At 33.6% G+C, this 22,053-nt stretch overlaps 1 protein-coding gene across 3 annotated transcripts in view; it reads left to right on the top strand.

The window, feature by feature from the left end:
• The first annotated feature begins 16,589 nt into the window (after positions 1 to 16,589).
• LOC101890780 (MICAL-like protein 1) overlaps positions 16,590 to 22,053 on the top strand; it is a 118,177-nt gene continuing 112,713 nt past the window's right edge. For 2 of the 3 annotated variants that reach the window (XM_059122125.1, XM_059122126.1), the window contains exon 1: positions 16,590 to 16,907. In XM_059122125.1, coding sequence (XP_058978108.1) covers positions 16,756 to 16,907 — 152 coding nt within the window. In that variant the 5' untranslated portion in view covers positions 16,590 to 16,755. The remainder of the gene's footprint in view (positions 16,908 to 22,053) is intronic. The other variant, XM_011295529.3, reaches the window with a different exon arrangement.

Here is a 22,053-nt window from a genome sequence, read left to right on the forward strand (position 1 = left end):
AAAAGATCTTCTCATAGAAGACCACAAGGTCTTCTCATAGAAGACCACAAGGTCTTCTCATAGAAGACCAGAAAAGGTATTCTCAAAGAAGACCAGAGAAGGTTTTCTCATTCGATATTCACAAAAATTACCAGGCATACTTCTGAAGGGAACCAAGCCGTTTGTGCTGAAATTCATTTGATTCGGATGGATATTATGCATTTGGTGCAAAATACTTATGAAATCGTACCACACTATATATGGCAGCTATATCCAAATCTGATCCGATCATCACCAATTTCAATGGGGTTCGTCGTTGAACCAAACAAATTATTTGTGGAAAATTTCATCTCAATCAGACAATAAATGCCAGCTGTACTTCGTTTACAAAAACACATGGACAGACGGTCATACATAAATCGAGTCAGAGTATGATTCTACGCAAATCATTAAAAGGATATATGGGGATATTTCTGCAAACTTTAAACATATCCACGATTAAGACTAGAAAATTCCTGTAAAATTGTTCCTTAACATTTCCTTAAGTTTACTGAAAAAATAAATATATATATATTTTTTTTTAAATTCCACAATTTTGCTCAAATTGTGACCAAAAATGCCCCCATTTGTCTGCTAGAAGTTCAAATACTTAAATAATAATAATAATAATAATTTTTATTAATTCAAGGAGGTTTGAGAAAAAAAAATCCATTTCTATGACACATTTGGGCGCCATATTACAGTTTGGAGAAAAGTCATATTCATATGAATGACCCTCTTAACCCAGTGACCGTTATGGGGTTGTTTATTCAAATTCAAATTAATTTGGCAACAGACAAAGCATGCGAACTTTTTTAATTGTTTAATTTGACTGGGGTCTCTAGGGTCACGAAGGCATTCCCCCGACAAAAATATGTAACCATACACATATGTATATGTGTATAAATCACATACGTAACATAACAATATGATTAACATAAATTAATAAGACAATTTGCTTTGTTTTTTTGGCGAATTTTGTTAACAAGAAAAGAAAACAAACAACAAAACATATTTAGATGACATAATTAATGAATTGAGTTTCCGAGGAGAAAGAAAAGAAAACAAATTTGAATAATTTAGTTTTTTTTTCTGTTGTTCCTCGGTCTTGGTTCGCATGACTAAGTGAAAGAGTTCAGGGTTGGGAAGCAAGAAAGATGATTAAGCCAGCCATATGGAGCGAGCCAAGAAAAAAAAACACACACACAAATTATGTTAACCCGGCGATTATCTAATATTTGAAATCGTATTACAAATATACATATTCTAATTAGCAAAAAAAACAACAACAAAAAAAATACCGTGGAAAAAAAGTGAATGTTAATTAGTTATTATTTTTTGGAAATTAAATACGGAAGGGAAATAAAATTTGCCGGGTTTTGGAAAAAGAAACATAATTTCAAAGGGGGGAGAGAAGAAGGGTTGTTAGCTCTAAATTTCTAATGAATTGTATTACCTTGGTTGAGGTTATCATTGGAGAATGATTCACATAATGACATTCAAATCGGCCACCGCCAGTTATGAATAACAGCAGTAGTAGAAAATGGCATATAATTCCCAAAACAATTGTGGGGTAAATATATAAAACAAAACCGAAAATACTATAATTAACCTTAGATAGGTAGTAGCTTGTGTTAGTAAAACCAGCTTAACACGCTCAAGCCACAACAGTGAGATACAACTTTGGCAAATATCCCACTCACACAAGCACAAATCATATGGCTTAAAATGACTTCTAAAAGAAACCAAGCAAAAAGCTTGCAAAAAAACCCTCACATGAATGGCTTTAAATAAAAGCTGCACAACAAATTCATCACAATAACAACAATGTTGACAATCTGTCACATTGTATTTAACAAAATATTGTTAATAACAGAGACCGTCAGACAGACAGACAAACTCATAACTTGGCCAGTTAGCTATGAAGTGATGTTATTTTTTTGCCGCTGTTAAGCGTTTTTTTTTTTTTTTCTTTTTTTTGGGAAGCTCAAAACTTTTCAAACATCATGGAAGAGAGTAAAATCTCTCCCCTCCAAAAACGAGTGATTACGCACGCTTTCACTTGTGACAATCAATTTTTTTAATAGTTGTGGTAAGACAGTCCATCAGAGGCAAGGCCTGACTCGAAAGAAGCCCAAAGAAATTGTGTTTCTGTTTTTGTTTTTTTTTTTTCTTTGACAAACAAACGATGATAATGAAATTTTTTACATGGTCTTTAAGCGTAAGACTGACACGGACACGGAAGAAAGGTGGCAACAACAACAGCAACAAATTCATTGATATTTTTTTTGGAAAAATGTGTTAAAGTGGACTTTTACCTTTGAGGTCATATTCTGTCATGCAGAAATTAGAAAGATATGTAATAACGAACACAGAAAGTGTTGGGCGAATTTGCCAGCAGATGTATAATTTTAGCCTACGAACGTTCAATGACCTTTGTAGGAAGGGTAATAGGAGGAGGCGTCGAAAAAGTCTATTTCGGACTTGGAGGAATTTTGTTATATCCTCAGTTATATAGCTACAGAGGGTATATATAAGGGTGTCCCTAAGGAAAAACAAAAACAATTCTCCCATTTTTTTTTTTTCCATTTTGGTCCAAACCCATTAAATAGTAAATATGGAGATCGGATAACACGTGCCCCTGAGCGATGTTTAGTTCCATAGTAATTTGTATAGGACCAGGGTTAAAAATCGCTGTAACAGCCAAGTTTCTGGTCCAATCGATGAACAGTTAAAAATTCATGGTTGTGGCTAATAAACGAATATCACAAACATTTTTTAAGATCGGATCAGATTTTGACATAGCTCCTCTATGTATACTTACATGGGGCGGCACTTGTTAACGTCACTCAATCGCCATAATATCATATTTAAGGATTATAAAAATAGAACGGGGAGGGGGGAGGTTAAGGTTTCGATTCAATGACATTTTTGTATACCCTACACCACTCTGTGGTCAGGGTATTATGTCTTTGGGCATTTGTTTGTAACATGGAGAAGGAAGCGAGACAGACCAATAGTTCCTTTGGATGATCTGCATAGAATCACATTCTGAGTCGATTTGGAAGAATATATATTTTGTGGACATATTTTTGCAAACAAAGTACAGCTCGCATTAACTGTCTGATTGAGAGGAACATTTTCACAAATCATTTGTTTGGTCCAAGGACGAACCCTATTGAAGTTGGTGATAATCGGATAAGATTTGGATATAGCTTCCATATACAGTGTCGTCCGATTTTATAAGTATTGTGCACCAAATGCATAATATCAGTCCGAATCGAATGGAAATTTTAGCACGCACGGCTAGGTTTACTCTAGAAATATGTCTGGCAATTTTGGTGAATATCGGTTCAGATTTAGATATAGCTCCCATATATATTTTCATCCGATTTTCATTTTGTTGGGCGCCACCTGTTCACTATTCGTCCAAATGGAATGGATTTCGACATCGACATCCGAGCGATGTCTGTCCAGAAGCAAGTACTTTACATTTTGTAAAAATCGGTTCAGATATAGCTATAGCTTCCATATATATGTTTCATTCGATTTGGGGTCTAAATTCCTCATATTCGTAATATGCACTTCACCACACTAATATTTTAAAATGAGATATAATGTATACTCCAGAAATATATCTGCCAAATTTTGTCGAGATCGGTTCAGGTTTGGATATAGCTGACGTATATATATTTATCCGATTTGATATCAGCCCAAATGGAGTGAATTTTTGAAAATACGACCGCATTCAGCCTAGAAGCAAATACTTCAAAGTTGGTAATAATCGGTTTAGATATAGCTACAGCTCCCATCCGATTTGCTGTTTACGTTCTTCACATTCGTAATATGCACTCCACCAACGATGTGATTTGGTACTAGAAATCAAATACAGCTCAGAAGAACAATGATCGGCCATTATAAATTCTAAACACCGAATTTTAAATAATGCCTTTAGAATATGCGGTTTGGAGCGTCAAAATGCCGAATATCAGAAAGTACTATTATACGGGGCCATAAGAAAACGTGGACCTATACATACAATATTTTATTTACGGATCCAGAATCCATTACGAACTACAAATACAATTTTAGACAATTACGTTAAAAACGTGGCTTAAATCATCAAAATACAAAATTTTAAATACTATTTTCAGTCACCTGAGGTAAAACCCATTACAAACGCTTAATACCGCATTTGAAACAATTCCCTTGAAAAGTGGGACTCAAAATGCCGAATATCGGGGGGTACTGTTACATGGACGCTACAGGAAAACATGGATCTATACAAAAAAATTTCCGCCGTCGTAGGTCAAGCCCATTACAAATGTTGACAATTTAGTATCAATTTAGCGAAATGGATTGTCTAATTACAAACATGGCTTGATGGGCATGTTTGTATTTATATAGCTTGTTAGGCATTATTGTCATATTTTTAAAGGGTACAGTGGCTAATTGAATAGATAGTTTTGAGTTTATAATTAACTTGAAAAATACAGTTGACAATAATGACCAAAGTTGTCAATTGTAGACTTGAACCAGACATGACAGTAAACACGATTTTCAGGGCTTAAATGTCTTGGTTTGAAAAACAGGGCTTGATAGGCATTTTTGTACCTGTTTTACGCTTAGAAATTGTTGTACTTTTTGGACTCGTAATTGACTAATTGTTGTCACATTTTGACGATTTAGCAACAAAGAATGAAAAAATAATAGTTTAATTGCCAGATTGAGAGACATGGCTTGATGGACATTCTTGTACTTATATGACTTGTAATGCATTGGTGTCATAAACACTTTGAAAGATAATGTTTAGTTTATAATTGACTTGGAATAGGTAGTTGATATTAATGGTAAAAATCGAAGTTATCGAGTCTAGACTTGAATGGCACAGCTATGCTTTGAGGTGACTTGAAATACATAGTTGACTGCAGCTAAAGCTTGAAGGGCTTAATTTATAATTTTGGTTTTAAAATGAATACCTTTTGAAACTTTCCAGCCTTTTCTCCCCCACGTAAAAAGGAAAAATGTATTGTTTTTCTTATCTTGCTATAGATTGAGAAATCAAGGCTTGATGGACATGCTTGTATTTGTATGTATTGTAAGGCATAGGTGTCATATTTTATTTAAAAAAACAAATTTGCCTTTTAAAGCTATTTGAATGATAGTGTATAGTTTATTATTTATTTAAAATAAATACTTCACATTAATGATAAAAATCAAAATTGTCATGTCTAGACTTGAATGGCATAGCTATATACACGACCAGAATGGCATGGTTGACAGTAGACATGACTTCAAGCACTTGATTGTCTTGTTTGGATGTTGAAATTAATATTTTCTTAAAATTCTCCAGCTATTCTCCTCCCACCTTTTTTCATTCTTGCTATTTATTTAAATAAAGATTGAGAAATCATGGCTTGATCGACATATTTATATTTATATTTATATTTATATGACTTGTAAGGCATTGTTGTCATATTTCATTTAGAGGGAAAAGTTGCCATTGTAAACAGCTTGAAAGATATATTTGAATTTATAATTGACTTGAAATAGGTACATGGCATTTATGATGAAAATCAAAGTTAGAAATTCTTGACTTGAAAGGCATAGCTATCCTCATGGAGGACTTGAGATATGTAATTGACAGCAGATACGACTTGAAGGGCTTAATTGTCTTATTTGGGTATAGAAATAAATGCTTCCGTGGATTCCCCCTCCATTTCCCTCTCACGTAAGAAAATGTCTGGTATTTCTTATTTTAATATAGATTGTATAAAGATTGAGAAATCCTGGCTTGATGGACATGCTTGTAAGGCATAGTTATCAGTACCCATAATTTCAAGGGCTTAATTGTTTTGTATGGATGTTGGCATAAATACTTTCTGATATCCTCCAGCCATTCTCCTCCCACTAAGAAAAAAACAGTCTCATTTTTCTTATCTTAATAAACAAATATTAAGTTGCTAACAGTTAATGTCATATAAAATTCTCTGCTGACATCATCAATCATCCAGACCGCAAAAGTTGCCTTTTACTTTGTCTGCAACATTGTTGCAAATGATTGCAAAACGCATTCGCATTTGAAAAACGGGTTGGCCGGCAAAACTGCGAAGTTCTAAATATGCCAAATGGTTAATGACATTCGCCTGAAGCAAATTACTTTTACCATTGGCATATTCAGTATTTGAGTTGAGCAATTAGGTCAAATGGTCTTCCGAGGAAATGGTGTGGAAAATAATGATTGATAGGTGGGGAGAATCGGAATGGACATACAAAAATAGATGTGGAAATGCGTTAAATTAGATAAAATTCAATGGAAAAATAAATCGCAGGCCCTCGAGGTCTCCCAGGACTGTATCTCCTCTAGAAAAAATCTTCCACATAAAAAAATTACAGTCTTTTCTAGAAAAAGTCTCCTAGGACTTTTTTTATATTTTTTATACCCTCCACCATAGTATGGAGGGTATATTAAATTTGTCATTCCGTTTGTAACACCTCGAAATATACATCTTAGACCCCACAAAGTACATATATTCTTGATCAACATAAAATTCTATGTCGATTTAGCGATGTCCGTCCCTCTATCTGTCTGCGGAAATCACTCTAGCTTCCGAACGAATTGAAGTAGATTGATAAATTTTTATTCAAATGTGTATTATGTCTGCAGGACTTTTGGCATTGAAAATGGGCAATGTAGGACCACGTCTTCGTATAGCCCCCATATAACGGTACCTTCTGATATTCGGTATTTTGGTGATTATTGCGACATTATTCACCGGAATTATTTCAAATTTCGTATCTGAAGTTCGTAATGGATACTACAGCCTAAGACGCTCAAATTGTCAGTGCAGGTCCACGTCTTCGTATAGCCCCCATACAACGGTACCTCCCGATATTCAGTGTTTTGATGATTTTAGGTACATTATTCACCGGAATTGTTTCAAATTTGGTATTTGATGTTTGTAATGAACACTACAGCCTACGACAGAAACTTGTGTGTGCAGGTCCACGACCCCCATATAATAACACCTCCCTATATTCGGTATTTTGATGATTTGACCGACTTTTTTTAAGTTTCGCATTTGAACATTGTAATGGATAATGAAAAAAGTTGCCTATGCAGGTCCACGTCGTCGTTTAGACCCTAATATGACGGCTACATTTGGTATTTTTAAGATTTTAACAGAATTTTTAATGGATTTTATTGGAAATTGCCAAATTTGTTCAAAATGGTGGTCCCGGCCGAACTTTCAGCTTTTTTACTTGTTATATTTGGAAAAACTTCCAAGAATTTTTATATTTGGAAAAAATTCCAAGGATTTAAAAAAAGGTCTATGTCTTCATGTCTTTCGTTCCAAAAATTTCCATAGCACCAGCAGAATAAGTGTTTGTAATGATTAATATTTGTTAAAAAATATATTTTTATTTCCTTTGGTGTGGTGCTTCCGCAACAGGTTTCTCTTTCCTTTAATAAATACCCATTAATCTTGTTTGGGCCCTACACCAATGCCCAGACAGCCAGCTCATCCATCCGCCAAGGTCCACAACGCCCATGGATAATGACTCATTTGCACGCTCAAACTGAGTTTCAGTTTTCCCCCATAACCTCTTATATAACCACAATATTCTTTTTAAATTTTTGCCATAGTTCATCTTCATTAGTGCCGTGTTTTTTCTCAGCTCTTTGAATATTACAATATTCTGTGGCAAAGTAAGAAAACCGAAAACCGACGAAGGGAGTGAACAACAGGCCTCCAATGTTTTATTCAAGATATTTTTTTATTGTTCTTGTCTGTTTTGCGGTTTGAGACTTTTGAAGATGACGCAAAAACCCCGGAGACAAAGCCCAAAGCCAGCAAAGAATGAGAAAAAATGGTTTCATTATGGATTTCCTTTTTTTCCATTGCTTTTTTCTTCTCATTTTTCTTTGCCATGGTAAAATGCAATCCATTCATCATCTTTGGCAAACAAATGGCAGTCAGCTCTCGAAGAAGGAAGAAAAAAACACAGGATTTTGAAAAACCAGTCTAAGATGAAGTAAAATCATGCGGAACTGAAGATCACTGGATGAACAGACAGATAGAAAGATGTTCAAACCAGCAGACATATGACGCATTTTTAAAACACATATTTAAAAAGAATATTTATAATGTTGTATAATTTTTACCCTGCGTTTGGAATTATGTTGTTTGTTTTTAAATGTCATTTTTGACATTTAAATATTGTTTGAATTAAAAAATATAAATATTTATATTTTATGGTTGTCTGCCACTCCCAAAATTTCGAGAATAAATCTGAAAAGATATTAAATTTAATAATGGCAATAAATTTAAAATTTTTAAGGGGCTTGTTTTAAATTTTCAAGTTTTAGAAACGAATTAAAAATATTGAAATATTATCATGACCATCTCTCAATATTTTTATAGACTCTGTTATGTTATTCCTTAACATTCTGTTAACATTTTGCCATCTTTGACAATTTTCGCAAATTCCCAACAAATTTTTGCAATTTATCCCAAATAAATATTTGCCTCTCCAAACGACAATTGTAGATACGGATCAAATAAATATATACTTACATGCATACATATATAGATTTCCAATCAACCATCAATCGATAACATCAAACCATGCATGCATTCTTCTTCTTCGTCTTCGCTGGTTATTGGCCATCACTCCATTCAAGCAATTCAAACAACCATTCATGCATTCAGTCGTCAGTTGGACGGACAGTCAGTTATTGTGGTGGCTACGATTTTTTCTAAAATGACGCGACGCGACACGACAAAGTCATACAAGTTGCTTCGACATCGTCGTGCGATACCTGTTACCCTGTTATTTTCGATTTTTAAAACAACACCAACAACAAACAAAAAGTAGCTGCAGTAGCCAGCCAACACCAACCAACCAACCAAACAGATGACGAAGACCGATAGCCGTATATTTACCTTATCTTTAACAACTTTTTCACTCTCCTTATTGTTGTTGTCGGTGATGATGATTGTTGTTAAAGAAAAATCTTATTTGTTTTTCACAACTCAGTTAACACTGATTAAATAGACTTTCTCTTATTGGTTCTTTACACATAACGATTTATTTAGTAAAAGAAGAAGCAGTAACTGAAAAATTAAAACAAAAAAGAAAAACTAATTATGTTGTCGAACAAATATTCAAACAAGACAGAAAACAAATGTGTCTATATCTGTTTTTCCGGAGATAAATTTTAGATGCAAATATGTTTGAACAACTGTTTTTCGATTTTAAGAAGAGAAAATTATGTAGTTTTTAGTTAACAGATACTGCAAAGTCGCCGCTGTTAATATGTTAACAGTTGCTGTTAATATCTTATTATGTTAACAGTCGCTGTTAATATGTTAACAGTTGCTGTTAATATGTTAACAGTTTCTTGTTATAAGTTAACAATCGCTGTTAATAAGTTAACAGTCGCTGTTAATAAGTTAACAGTCGTTGTTAATATGTGAACAGGCGCTGTAAATATGTTAACAGTCGCTGTTAATATGTTAACAGTCGCTGTTAATATGTTAACAGTCGCTGTTAAAATGTTAAGAGTCGATGTTAATATGTTAACAGTCGCTGTTAATATGTTAACAGTGGCTGTCAATTTGTTAACAGTCACTGTTAATATGTTAACAGTCGCTGTTAATATGTTAACATTCACTGTTAATATGTTAGAAGTCGCTGTTAATATGTTAACAGTTGCTGTTAATATGTTAACAGTTGCTGTTAATATGTTAACAGTCGCTGTTAATATATTAACAGTTGCTGTTAATATGTTAATAGTTGCTGTTAATATGTTAACAGTTGCTGTTAATATGTTAACAGTTGCTGTTAATATGTTAACAGTCGCTGTTAATATGTTAACAGTCGCTGTTAATATGTTAACAGTTGCTGTTAATACGTTAAAAGTTGCTGTTAATATGTTAACAGTCGCTGTTAATATGTTAACAGTCGCTGTTAATATGTTAACAGTTGCTGTTAATATGTTAACAGTCGTTGTTAATTTGTTAACAGTCGCTGTAAATATGTTAACAGTCGCTGTTAATATGTTAACAGTTGCTGTTAATATGTTAACAGTTGCTGTTAATATGTTAACAGTCACTGTTAATATGTTAACAGTCACTGTTAATATGTTAACAGTTGCTGTTAATATGTTAACAGTTGCTGTTAATATGTTAACAGTTGCTGTTAATATGTTAGCAGTTGCTGTTAATATGTTAACAGTTGCTGTTAATATGTTAGCAGTTGCTGTTAAAATGTTAACAGTCGCTGTTAAAATGTCAGCAGATACTGTTAAAATGTCTAAATATACTTTTAAAATGTTAACAGACACTGTTAATATGTTAACAGTCGCTGTTAATATGTTAACAGTCGCTGTTAATATGTTAGAAGTCGCTGTTAATATGTTAACAGTTGCTGTTAATATGTTAACAGTTGCTGTTAATATGTTAACAGTCGCTGTTAATATATTAACAGTTGCTGTTAATATGTTAATAGTTGCTGTTAATATGTTAACAGTTGCTGTTAATATGTTAACAGTTGCTGTTAATATGTTAACAGTCGCTGTTAATATGTTAACAGTCGCTGTTAATATGTTAACAGTTGCTGTTAATACGTTAAAAGTTGCTGTTAATATGTTAACAGTCGCTGTTAATATGTTAACAGTCGCTGTTAATATGTTAACAGTTGCTGTTAATATGTTAACAGTCGTTGTTAATTTGTTAACAGTCGCTGTAAATATGTTAACAGTCGCTGTTAATATGTTAACAGTTGCTGTTAATATGTTAACAGTTGCTGTTAATATGTTAACAGTCACTGTTAATATGTTAACAGTTGCTGTTAATATGTTAACAGTTGCTGTTAATATGTTAACAGTTGCTGTTAATATGTTAGCAGTTGCTGTTAATATGTTAACAGTTGCTGTTAATATGTTAGCAGTTGCTGTTAAAATGTTAACAGTCGCTGTTAAAATGTCAGCAGATACTGTTAAAATGTCTAAATATACTTTTAAAATGTTAACAGACACTGTTAATATGTTAACAGTCGCTGTTAATATGTTAACAGTCGCTGTTAATATGTTAACAGTTGCTGTTAATATGTTAAAAGTTGCTGTTAATATGTTAACAGTCGCTGTTAATATTTTAACAGTCGCTGTTAATATTTTAACAGTCGCTGTTAATACTTTAACAGTCGCTGTTAATATGTTAACAGTCGCTGTTAATATCTTAACAGTCGCTGTTAATATGTTAACAGTCCCCACTAAATAAACATTTACGACTTCTCTCCTAGGAATATCTCCCAGGAAAAGCAACCCATCTTCTTTAGCTATCCTTCTCCATTTAAACCGTTTCACCAACCGAACCCTTATTTCAATGTCCATGTTCAATACCGTCATTACATGTTAATTTATATTTTATTATTTCGAAATTGTTTTTTCTTCTTTTTTTCTCTCCTTCTGAACAAATGGTCATCCATATGCCAGGTATTTAGTATTCCGCTGGTGTTGAAGTTTATGTTCAAAACTTCTTAATTCTATCTACACTGGTGGCCAAAACTAAAGCAACTGAAATTACAAGGAGAATGAATGCCCTGTAACTTTTTCAAAAATTAAGAAAATTAGAAAGTTTTTCTTGTTTTAAATTAGGTACTTTATTCACTTTTTAAAAACCTAAAACATAAAACCAAAATTCATTTTTATATAAAAAATAATGTTTGGTAAAGTCAATTAACCCGATTTTGGCTTGGACAAAACAAAAGCAACTCTGTTGTACATTCATATAACCGCTGTAATTTCAGTTGTTTTTAGTGTGATATTTATCGCTTTTTGCTTCCTTCGACAATTTCGCTTGTCATAAATCCTTTTTGAGAAATTTTTAACAACAGTATGTGTTTTCTTTTCGTTTTTTAAGTACTGCCCAAAAAAAATTTAAAAATGGCTAAAAGCAAATACAGTACCTGAATAAAACAGCAAATCATCAGTGACTATCAAAACAACATATCACAGAAAATGATTTCCGAGAAATATTTCATAAATATTTATGTGATTTCATAATTATTTCTGTATACAAAGTCGGTTTTTTGAAACTGGATCAGTAGTAACAGTCTATAACGGATGAAGGCCGTGAAAAACTTCAGCCCGTACTGATCCACAAATTGTGAGAGAAATAAAAAACAACTATTTAAGAGTTCAACTGGATTGGTGGGAGAGCAATCATTGGATATAAGCTCGAGATCAGTGCGTAGCCGAGTAGTGGCAGTTGGTCTGCATGCCCGTAAGACATCAAAAAACCATTTATATCTGAAAAAATCAAAAAGGCTTTCGGAAACGATAATATTAAGTGGAATCAAGCTCAATGGAAAAAACATTATTTCTGGGATGAGTCTACGTTTAATATTAAAGGCTCAGACGTGAAAAATTTTACGGTGAGAAGACCAAAAAATGAAGGACTCAAGCCGCAGTGATGCAAAGGTACAGTGAAGCATGAGGGAGGGTCAAAAATGGCGTGGCGCTGTTTTTCTTTCTATGGACTTGGGCCTATCCATAAAATAAAGGAAGTTGTGGATCGGTTTGTTTACAAAGATGTGTTGGACATCACGTTGTTCCCTTACGCTGAGTAAAATATTCGGCTGATTTGGGTGTTTCAGCATGACAATGATCCCAAACATGTATCAAAACTGTTCAAATATAGGTTGCGAGAGTCAAAAATTCATGTTTTGTTATGGCCGGCACAATCATCTGACCTAAACTCCTTAGAAAACCTTTGGAGTATCGTAGATAGGAAGATCAAGAGAGATTCGGAAATAAATAAGCACAACATTTCCTAAAGAATTCGGGGTGCCTGTGAAAGCACACCCAAGGATCAAATTGAGCGTGTTATAGATTCAATGCCTCGTAGGTGCGCAGCTGCTATCAAAAATAATGGTTATGCTATCGACTACTAGCCAAAATTTAATTATTTTAAAATAAAAATCAAAAGTTGCTTTAGTTTTGACCAAGCAAAAATTGGGTCATTTTAGTTTTCCATATGTTATTTTTCGTTCAAAATTATTTTTGTATTTTTATTTTTAGTTTCTTAAAAGTGAATTAAATCCCTCATTTAAAACTGGAAAAATAATTACGATTTGTTTATTTTTGTAAAAGTTACAGGACATTTATTGTCTTTGCGATTTAAGTTGCTTTAGTTTTGGCCACCAGTGTATGCGCAACCACATTTTACCACAAGAAGTAGCAAAAGAGCTAATATTTCTTAAGAAAATGTCAATACGCTGGCGGAGGGAATGGCTTGACTGAGTGACGGATTGACTGAAGCAAACCTTAGCGGGTTTCTTCTTCAGACGAATGCTAAACCGCAATAACAGAAATACATATATAAAAATAAATACGAAATTTGCATAAAAAATAAAACGTGCTTAGACTCGGTTATATGAACAGCGTTAACTATTTCTGAAGAAATACATAGATATCTCTGTCCAATTTTAACAATTCCAAATTGGAATGAGACAAAAAGTCTACACACACATTTTGAATTGAGTATTTATCATGGAGTGTGTGCGAATGTGTTTCTTTGTGGCAAAGACTTTTTCGACTTCTTTGAGTACGATGACGTTTGGTTTTAATGGGTTTCTAAAAACCTTTTTACCCCCCTCCCAAATAAGTACCCGCTGTAATAAATTGCAAGGTTTAGTTCAGCTGAAAATTTTGTCTTGTCTTGCCTCTTTTCTTTAATGTTGTCTTCGAAGAAATGAAGACAACTTGTTGTTTCAATATTTATTTTGTATGGAGAAAGTTCATGTAGCTCAAATGTGGAAGCTAGCCTCCCAATGCGTGTGTATGTGTGCCTGCGAGCCGTATAAATGATCAATCTTTTATTTAATTTCCCATTTAACATTTTGTTGCTTTCAAATAACTTTTATTGTCATTTATTTTTGTCATCACTTTCATTATTTATGATTTTTATCATAAATCATTTTGATATTAAAATTATTTGGCAGCTTATTATGCGGGTCATTTGAGGAGTAAAAGACAAAGACAGGGAGAGGGAAAGATGTCTGACAATACCCAAAACGAAGATCTAACAATAAGTTCGGGCATATTTGTTAAGGAAAGCACATAAAAGTGTTAACAGAAACTATCTGTTAATATGCTAACATTCACTCTCAATAGATTCAGAGCCATTTTTGAAGAGATTAACACTCACTTTGAATATATTATCAGCTACTGTTAATAAATTATAAGACTGCAAATGAACAAATGGCAATGGGAGTCGCTGTTTAGATTAACATCCACTGTTAATAGATTAACATTCACTGTTAATAGATTAACATTCACTGTTAATAGATTAACAGACACTGTTAATCGATTAACTGTCACTGTTGACGAATTAACAGGCACTGTTAATAGACAGATACTGTTAATAAATTAACAGACAATGTTAATAAATTAACAGACACTGTTAAGAAGATAACAGTCACTGTTAATAGATAAACAGTCACTGTTAATAGATAAACAGTCACTGTTAATAGATTAACGTTCACTGTTGATATATTAACAGTGACTATTAACAGATTAACAGTTCACTTTTAATAGATTAACTATCGCTGTTAATTGATTAGCATTCACTGTAAATAGATTAACATTCACTGTTAATAGATTAACAGTCACTGTTAATAAATTAACAGTCACTGTTAATAGTTAAATATACATTAACAGCCACTTTTAATGTGTATTAACAGCCACTGCTAACGTATATTAACAGCCATTGGTAATGCATGTTAACAGCGACTTTTAATTTATATTAACAGAAACTGTTAATGTATGTTGACAACCATAACATACGTTGTTAAGTATATTAACAGCCACTGTTAATATATAGTAACGGCCACTGTTATATATTAGCAGTCACTGTTAACGAATATTCAAATATACTGTTAATGTATATTAACAGGTACTGCAAATGTATATTTACAGAAATTGTTAATGTATATTAACATCTACTGTTAATGTATATTAACATCCACTGTTAATGTATATTAACAGCTGTAGCTTATGTACTTTAACAGCCACTGTTATTAACAGCCACTCTTAACATATTAACAGCCCCTGTTAACATGTTTATAGCCAATTTTAACATATTAACAGCCGCTGTTAAATAACAGCCACTGTTTACATATACATTTTTATACCCTCCACCATAGTATGGAGGGTATATTAAGTTTGTCATTCCATTTGTAACGCCTCGAAATATACATTTTAGACCCCACAAAGTATATATATTCTTGATCAGCATAAAATTCTTATCGATTTGGCGATGTCTGTCCGTCTGTGGTAATCACTCTAGCTTCCGAACAAATTGAAGTAGATTGATAACATTTTACTCAAGTATATATTATGTCCACAGGACTTTTGGTATTGAAAATGAGCCATGTAGGTCCACGTTTTAGTATAGCGCCCATAAAACGGCACCTCCCGAAATTCGATATTTTGATGATTTTTGCGACAGTATTCATTGGAATTGTTTCAAGCCTGGTATTTGAAGTTCGAAATGGATGCTACAGCCAAAGTCAGAAAATTGTCTGTGCATGTCCACGTCTTCGTGTAGCCCCCATATAACGGTACCTCCCGATATTCGGTATTTTCATGATTTTATCTCCATTATTCACCGGGATTGTTTCAAATTTGGTGTTTAAAGTTCGTAATGAATACTACATCCTAAGACAGAAAATTATCTGTGCAGGTCCGTCCACCTCTTCGTAAAGCCCCCATATACCGGTACCTCCCAATATTCGGTATTTTAATGATTTAAGGGACATTTTTCACTAGAATTTTTTCAAATTTGATATTTGAAGTTCGTAATGGATACTACAGCCTAAGACAGAAAGTTGTCTGTGCAGGTCCACGTCTTCGTATAGCCCCCATATTTTGATTTTATCGATATTATAACCAATTTTTTTTAAGTTTCGCATTTGAATATTGTAATGGTTTATGATAAATGTTACCTACGCAGGTTCATGTCGTCGTATATAATATAATAGCTACAGTCGGTAATTTTAAGGTTTTAACGGATTTTATTGTTTTTGAGAATTGCCAAATTCCTTACAAATATTCAAGTTCGGCCGGGCCTTACAGCTTTTTTATTGTTATTTTTTATTTTCATTCATTCGTCACCTTTTAACCATCTCTGTTAGTAACTTGATTTTCCACGGAGTTTTTATTTCGTTTCTTATAAATTTCAAGATTTCTCATTACAACCCAATATCCAAACTTGAAATCTAAACTAAATCCTCATCATTAAATCTCTCTCTTTTGAACATCTTCCAAAAAATGTATATTTATTATTTTTCTAATACCACATTCTAAATGTTCGTTTTAATTTCTTCTGAAACAAAAACATGTTTGTTTTCCTAATTAACATTCATTTATATATGACACAAAATTAATCATTTCATTTTAAAATTTATTTTATTTTTTAGATTACAATCTGAAAAAAGAACAACAATTTTGTTGGTGCTCATTTTTAGAAGGCTGGAGTTTTGAAACAAAGAAGTCCCATAATTATCTGAAAACAACAACAGCAAACACACACTTGATCGCGTGTCTACAATCATAGCCGCTGACGACAACGCATTGCCATACCAGCATTAGTTCGAAGAGAACAACTTGAAAAACAACAACAACAACAAAGATAAAGTTTTAGAAAACCAAGTAACACAGATTTAACAATGGCTGAACGTCGTGGAACAAAAGCTTTGGAATTATGGTGCCGTCGCATGACAGAAGGTTATCCTGGTGTCCAAATCGACAACATGACCACATCGTGGCGTGATGGTCTGGCGTTTTGTGCAATGATCCATCATTTTAGACCAGATCTGATGTAAGTATTGTTGTAACAATTGCCGCAAAATGAAAATTAATTTTTTGGCGTAATTTGTTTTGAAATTAAGATGAAAATTAGGAAAAACATATCGTATCGTATATCTGGGAATAAAAGATATTCAAAATTCTAAATTTATTTTCTTTGTTTTTATACCCTCCACCATAGTATGGAGGGTATATTAAGTTTGTCATTCCGTTTGTAACACCAAGAAATATACATTTTAGACCCCACAAAGTATATATATTCTTGATCAGCATAAATTTCTATTTCGATTTAGCGATGTCCGTCCGCCTGTTGGAATCAGTCTAGCTTCCGAACGAATTAAAGTATATTTATAAAATTTTACTCAAATGTATATTATGTCTGCAGGACTTTTGGTATTGAAAATGGGCCATGTGTGTCCACGTTTTGGTATAGCCCCCATATAACGGTACCTCCCGATATTCGGTATTTTGATGATTTTAGCGATATTATTCGCCGGAATTGTTTCAAATTTGGTATTTGAGGTTATTAATGGATATTACAGCCTAAGACAGAAAATTGTTTGTGCCGGTCCACGTCTTCGTATAGCCCCCATATAACGGTACCTCCTGATTTTCGGTATTTCCTTGATTTTAGCGACATTTTTCACCGGAATTGTTTCAAATTTGGAATTTGAGGTTCGTAATGGACGCTACAGCCTATGACAGAAAATTGTCTGTGCTGGTCCACGTCTTCGTATAGCCCCCATGTAACGGTACCTCCTGATATTCGGTATTTCGTTGATTTTAGCGACATTATTCACCGGAATTCTTTCAAATTTGGTATTTGAGGTTCGTAATGGATATTAGAGCCTAAGACCGAAAATTGTCTGTGCCGGTCCACGTCTTCTTATAGCCTCCATATAACGGTACCTCCCGATATTCAGTATTTTGATGATTTTAGCGACATTTTTCACCAGAATTGTTTCAAATTCGATATTTGATGTTCATAATGGATGCTACAGCCTATGACAGAAAACTGTATGTGCCGGTCCACGTCTTCGTATAGCCCTCATATAACGATACCTCCCGATATTCGCTATTTTGATGATTTTAGCGACATTATTCACCTGAATTGTTTCAAATTTGGTATTTGAAGTTCGTAATGGATATTAGAGCCTAAGACCGAAAATTGTCTGTGCGGGTCCAGGTCTTCGTGTAGTCCCCATATATCAGTACCTCCCTATTTTCGGTATTTTGACGATTTTAGCGACATTATTCACGGGAATTGTTTCAAATTTGGTACTAGAAGTTCAAAATGGATACTACACCCTAAGACAGAAAATTGTCTGTGCAGGTCCACGTCTTCGTATAGCCCCCATATAACGGTACCTCCCTATATTCGGTATTTCGATGATTTTAGCGACATTATTCACCGGAATTGTTTCAAAATTTGGTATTTGAGGTTCGTAATGAATATTACAGCCTAAGACAGAAAATTGTGTGTGTCGGTCCACGTCTTAGTATAGGTCCCATTCAAAGGTACCTCCCGATATTCGGTATTTTGATGATTTTAGCGACATTATTCACCGGAATTCTTTCAAATTTGATATTTGATGTTCGTAATGGATACCTCAGCCTAAGACCGAAAATTGTTTGTGCCGGTCCACCATTCAACGGTACCTCCCGATATTCGGTATTTTGATGAATTTAGCTACAAAGTTACCGATTTTTGTTTAAGTTTCGCAGTTGAATATTGTAATGGCTTATGACAAATGTTACCCATGCAGGTCCATGCCGTCGTATGGACCCTAATATAACCGCAACATTCGGCATTTTTAAGATTTTACCAAAATATTTAACAGATTTTATTGTTATTGAGAACTGCCAAATTCGTTCCAAATGCCAAATAATAGTTTATTTATTTTTTATTTCTTTATTTTGTTAATAAAAAATATAAAAATTATTTATTATCGATGACATTTAAAACAAACAAAGTCGAACACCAAACTAAAACGTAACAGTTATTCGGACATCATTATTATTTGGAAACCAATTGAAACTGCACCGAACGGTATTATTATTCAAACAAACCCCATAATTATGACCGAGCGGAGTCCGAACACAATAACAAAACAGAATAAAGAATACGATAATAATTACCTCACTATTTCATTATTCGAAATGGCGAAACGGCAACGACAATAATTTCAAATTTGTTGACTGGGTGACACCCAGAAAACATAAATTTTTGAAAACCATTTAAAAACAGTTCAATAGAGTTTGAATGGTGGGGTGGGGGCGAACTCCAACAAAACCTTTGTTGAAATGTGTGTTTCTAGTTTTTTTTTATTTTTTTTGGAATGTCTTTGACCTTTTGCGGGAGACTAAACGGTTGTGGTCAACCAACAAAAATGAATGCCCCAATCGTTAGCAGTAAATTAAACACAGAATAACAAACAGTTAACTTGGAGTTTGAAAACATTTTTTTTTTGTCTGTGGTAGCCCCAGAAATGCTGGCTAGATAAATTCTTGAACTTCGAAATTTTGTTGGGGTTTTGATTAATACCCCACAACAACAACACACATACACACAAAAAAAATTAATAAACGAAATCACTCATAATATTTCAAATTGCATACAAATGTTTGCCTATTCAAAATAGGTTTTTTTTTTGTTTATTTTTGTAGCTGTCGGTTATAGTTTTGTGTGTTTCGAGGTCAAACTCATACAATTTTTCAATACAGCCGCGCTTATGCAAAGAAAGATTGAAAACATTTCTTAAATGACACACACAAAAGATTAAGGTTAAGAGGAGGAATACAAAACGGATTTTGTACAAAGCTAGACCCATTAAAGAGAATTGTTTTGATATTTATTTATTTTTTTTTTTTTGTCGAAAAGAATTGAAATCTCCATAACATTGTTTTAATCAAATCAATGTCACTGTACTGATTTGGAACATGCGAATCTTCATGCCATTGATGTTGAGATTAAGCGAATTATTTCCCCCATTCTCTTTCCCTCTCTCTCTACAGTGCCAATTAAGCCACCTTCTTTTTTGTTATTGTTTTTTTTTTTTTAAATAACCAATTGTAGCTAGGCGTTAACATACAATTGTAACAATTTGTGTGAGCGCGTGTGTACGCCGATGACCTTGAGATAAACATGTTCAAACACATGTTTTAATTTTGCCATTGAAATAATGTTTGAGATTAAAAGGAATCAAGTAAAGGGTGATTGTTTTGAAGAGCTATGGGAATATTAAAAAAAAAAACAAATTAAAAAGTATCAGTCGGTTTTGCCGACAGATGTATACCCTCAGCCAATGTTCGATTATTTTAATATAGTTAGACTTCTGTTATGATTATTCAAATTGTTGACCCTCTATGGAGTAGGCTTCGAAGAAATGAGCCAATATTGTCCATTTCTTATCGGTCCTGAATAAATACGATATAAATATTGCGACGTACCGAAGTATTCCATTTTCATACTAATACAGATAAAAATATTGATATGGGCAATGTCACAAGAAAAAAATCGAACATTTATATCCAATTTTATGCGAAGTCATAAATTCCATATTCATCTCAGATTTCTTTTGGAGGGAAATATTTAGATATAGCAAGTTGTAAAGAATCACTGATTTGTTCCGCAAGTTATGACCGATATAAGTATTGGATATTGTGACCCTTTGTGGGAAAGATATCAGAAGCGGTGGGCAATAGCAATATTGGGATGTATGAGATCTGAGGAGAATCGGATGTTTATGTCGAATTTCATGAGATTATTCCAAATTTTGACCCGTTGTTGGAGAGGTACCAGAAGAAATGTGTGTCGGACCCATTCCATCTTCACACCTGATCTTGTGTTGGTAGAAATACTGGGATGTGCCGAGTGTGAAAATAATCGTATGTTTATTTCGCGTTTATTAGCTTCATGGCTATTCAAAATGTTGACCTGTTGTGGCGGAGGTACCGGAAGGGGTTAAACTATATATCCCATCTTCACACCAGATCTTGTGTTGGGATGCTTGAAATTAAAAAAAAATCGCGATTCTAATGTTGCATTTTATAATTATTCCAAATTTTGACCCCTAGTGTGAAAGGTACATGACGGAGTGGGCGGATATCAAATATCTTCACAACATATCTTGTGTTGCTGGAAACATTGTATTGTGTGAAGTTTAGAATGAATGGGATACTTATTTCGCATTTTGTGAGAATTATGCTGATTCAAAATTTTGTCTCCTTTTGTCGGGGAGGTATCAGAATAAATGGACCGACATATCTCCTCTTCATGGTATATATTGTGTTAACAAATATATTGGGATGTGCAGCATTTGAAATGGGAGAAGTAGAAGAAGGAGTGGGCCGATACATCCAATCTCCACAGCAAATCTTGTGATAATAGAAATATTGGATTGTGTAAAGTTTAGAATGAATCGGATGCTTAGTTTACGTTTTATGAGCGTTTTGGTTATTCGAAATTTTAACCCTTATGTGGGGGAGGTACCAGAAGGAGTTGATCGATATTGCCCATCTCCAAATTCGATCTAAGTTTGTAAATAATATTATGATGTAGCAAGTTTGGATCAAATCAGATACTCCCTTCGATAGTTATCGTGCGCACCAGACACACAGAAGAACGGACACCCCTAGATCGACTTCAAATATTCTGAAACCGATGTGGACCTAGGATCTAAAACCCGTATTTTACTACTACTACTACCCTCTGTAGTCATATGAGTAAAATCTTAAATCACCCAAATCGAAATTGTACTAAATTTCGTACCAATTAGTATACAAACCTCAGTCCTACATTGCAATAGTAAACGTATTTCCAAAATTCAGGATTTCAACTCTATTGGTTCTCCCATAATTTAAGTTATATCAAATGTAGTACCAATTAGTAAACATAAGTACGAATTTCCAAGAGTACCTGCATAGCACAGTCCTAGAATGCAATAGAAATTTTATTTTCAAACTTAGTACCATTTAGTACTTTTCCTGCACAAAAGTACAAGTCTCGAACCATATATCCATATATCGAACTTCCTCCATATATCCCAATCCTACACTACGCCAGCATTGTTAATTTCCAATTTCAGGATTCCAGCTTCATCCGTTCATCAAATTGTTCTAAATTTAGTACGGTTTAGTACTTTTCGTACATATGAGTA

Source organism: Musca domestica, unplaced genomic scaffold, assembly GCF_030504385.1.
Source record: "Musca domestica strain aabys unplaced genomic scaffold, Musca_domestica.polishedcontigs.V.1.1 2, whole genome shotgun sequence".
Taxonomy (NCBI): Eukaryota; Metazoa; Arthropoda; class Insecta; order Diptera; family Muscidae; genus Musca; species Musca domestica.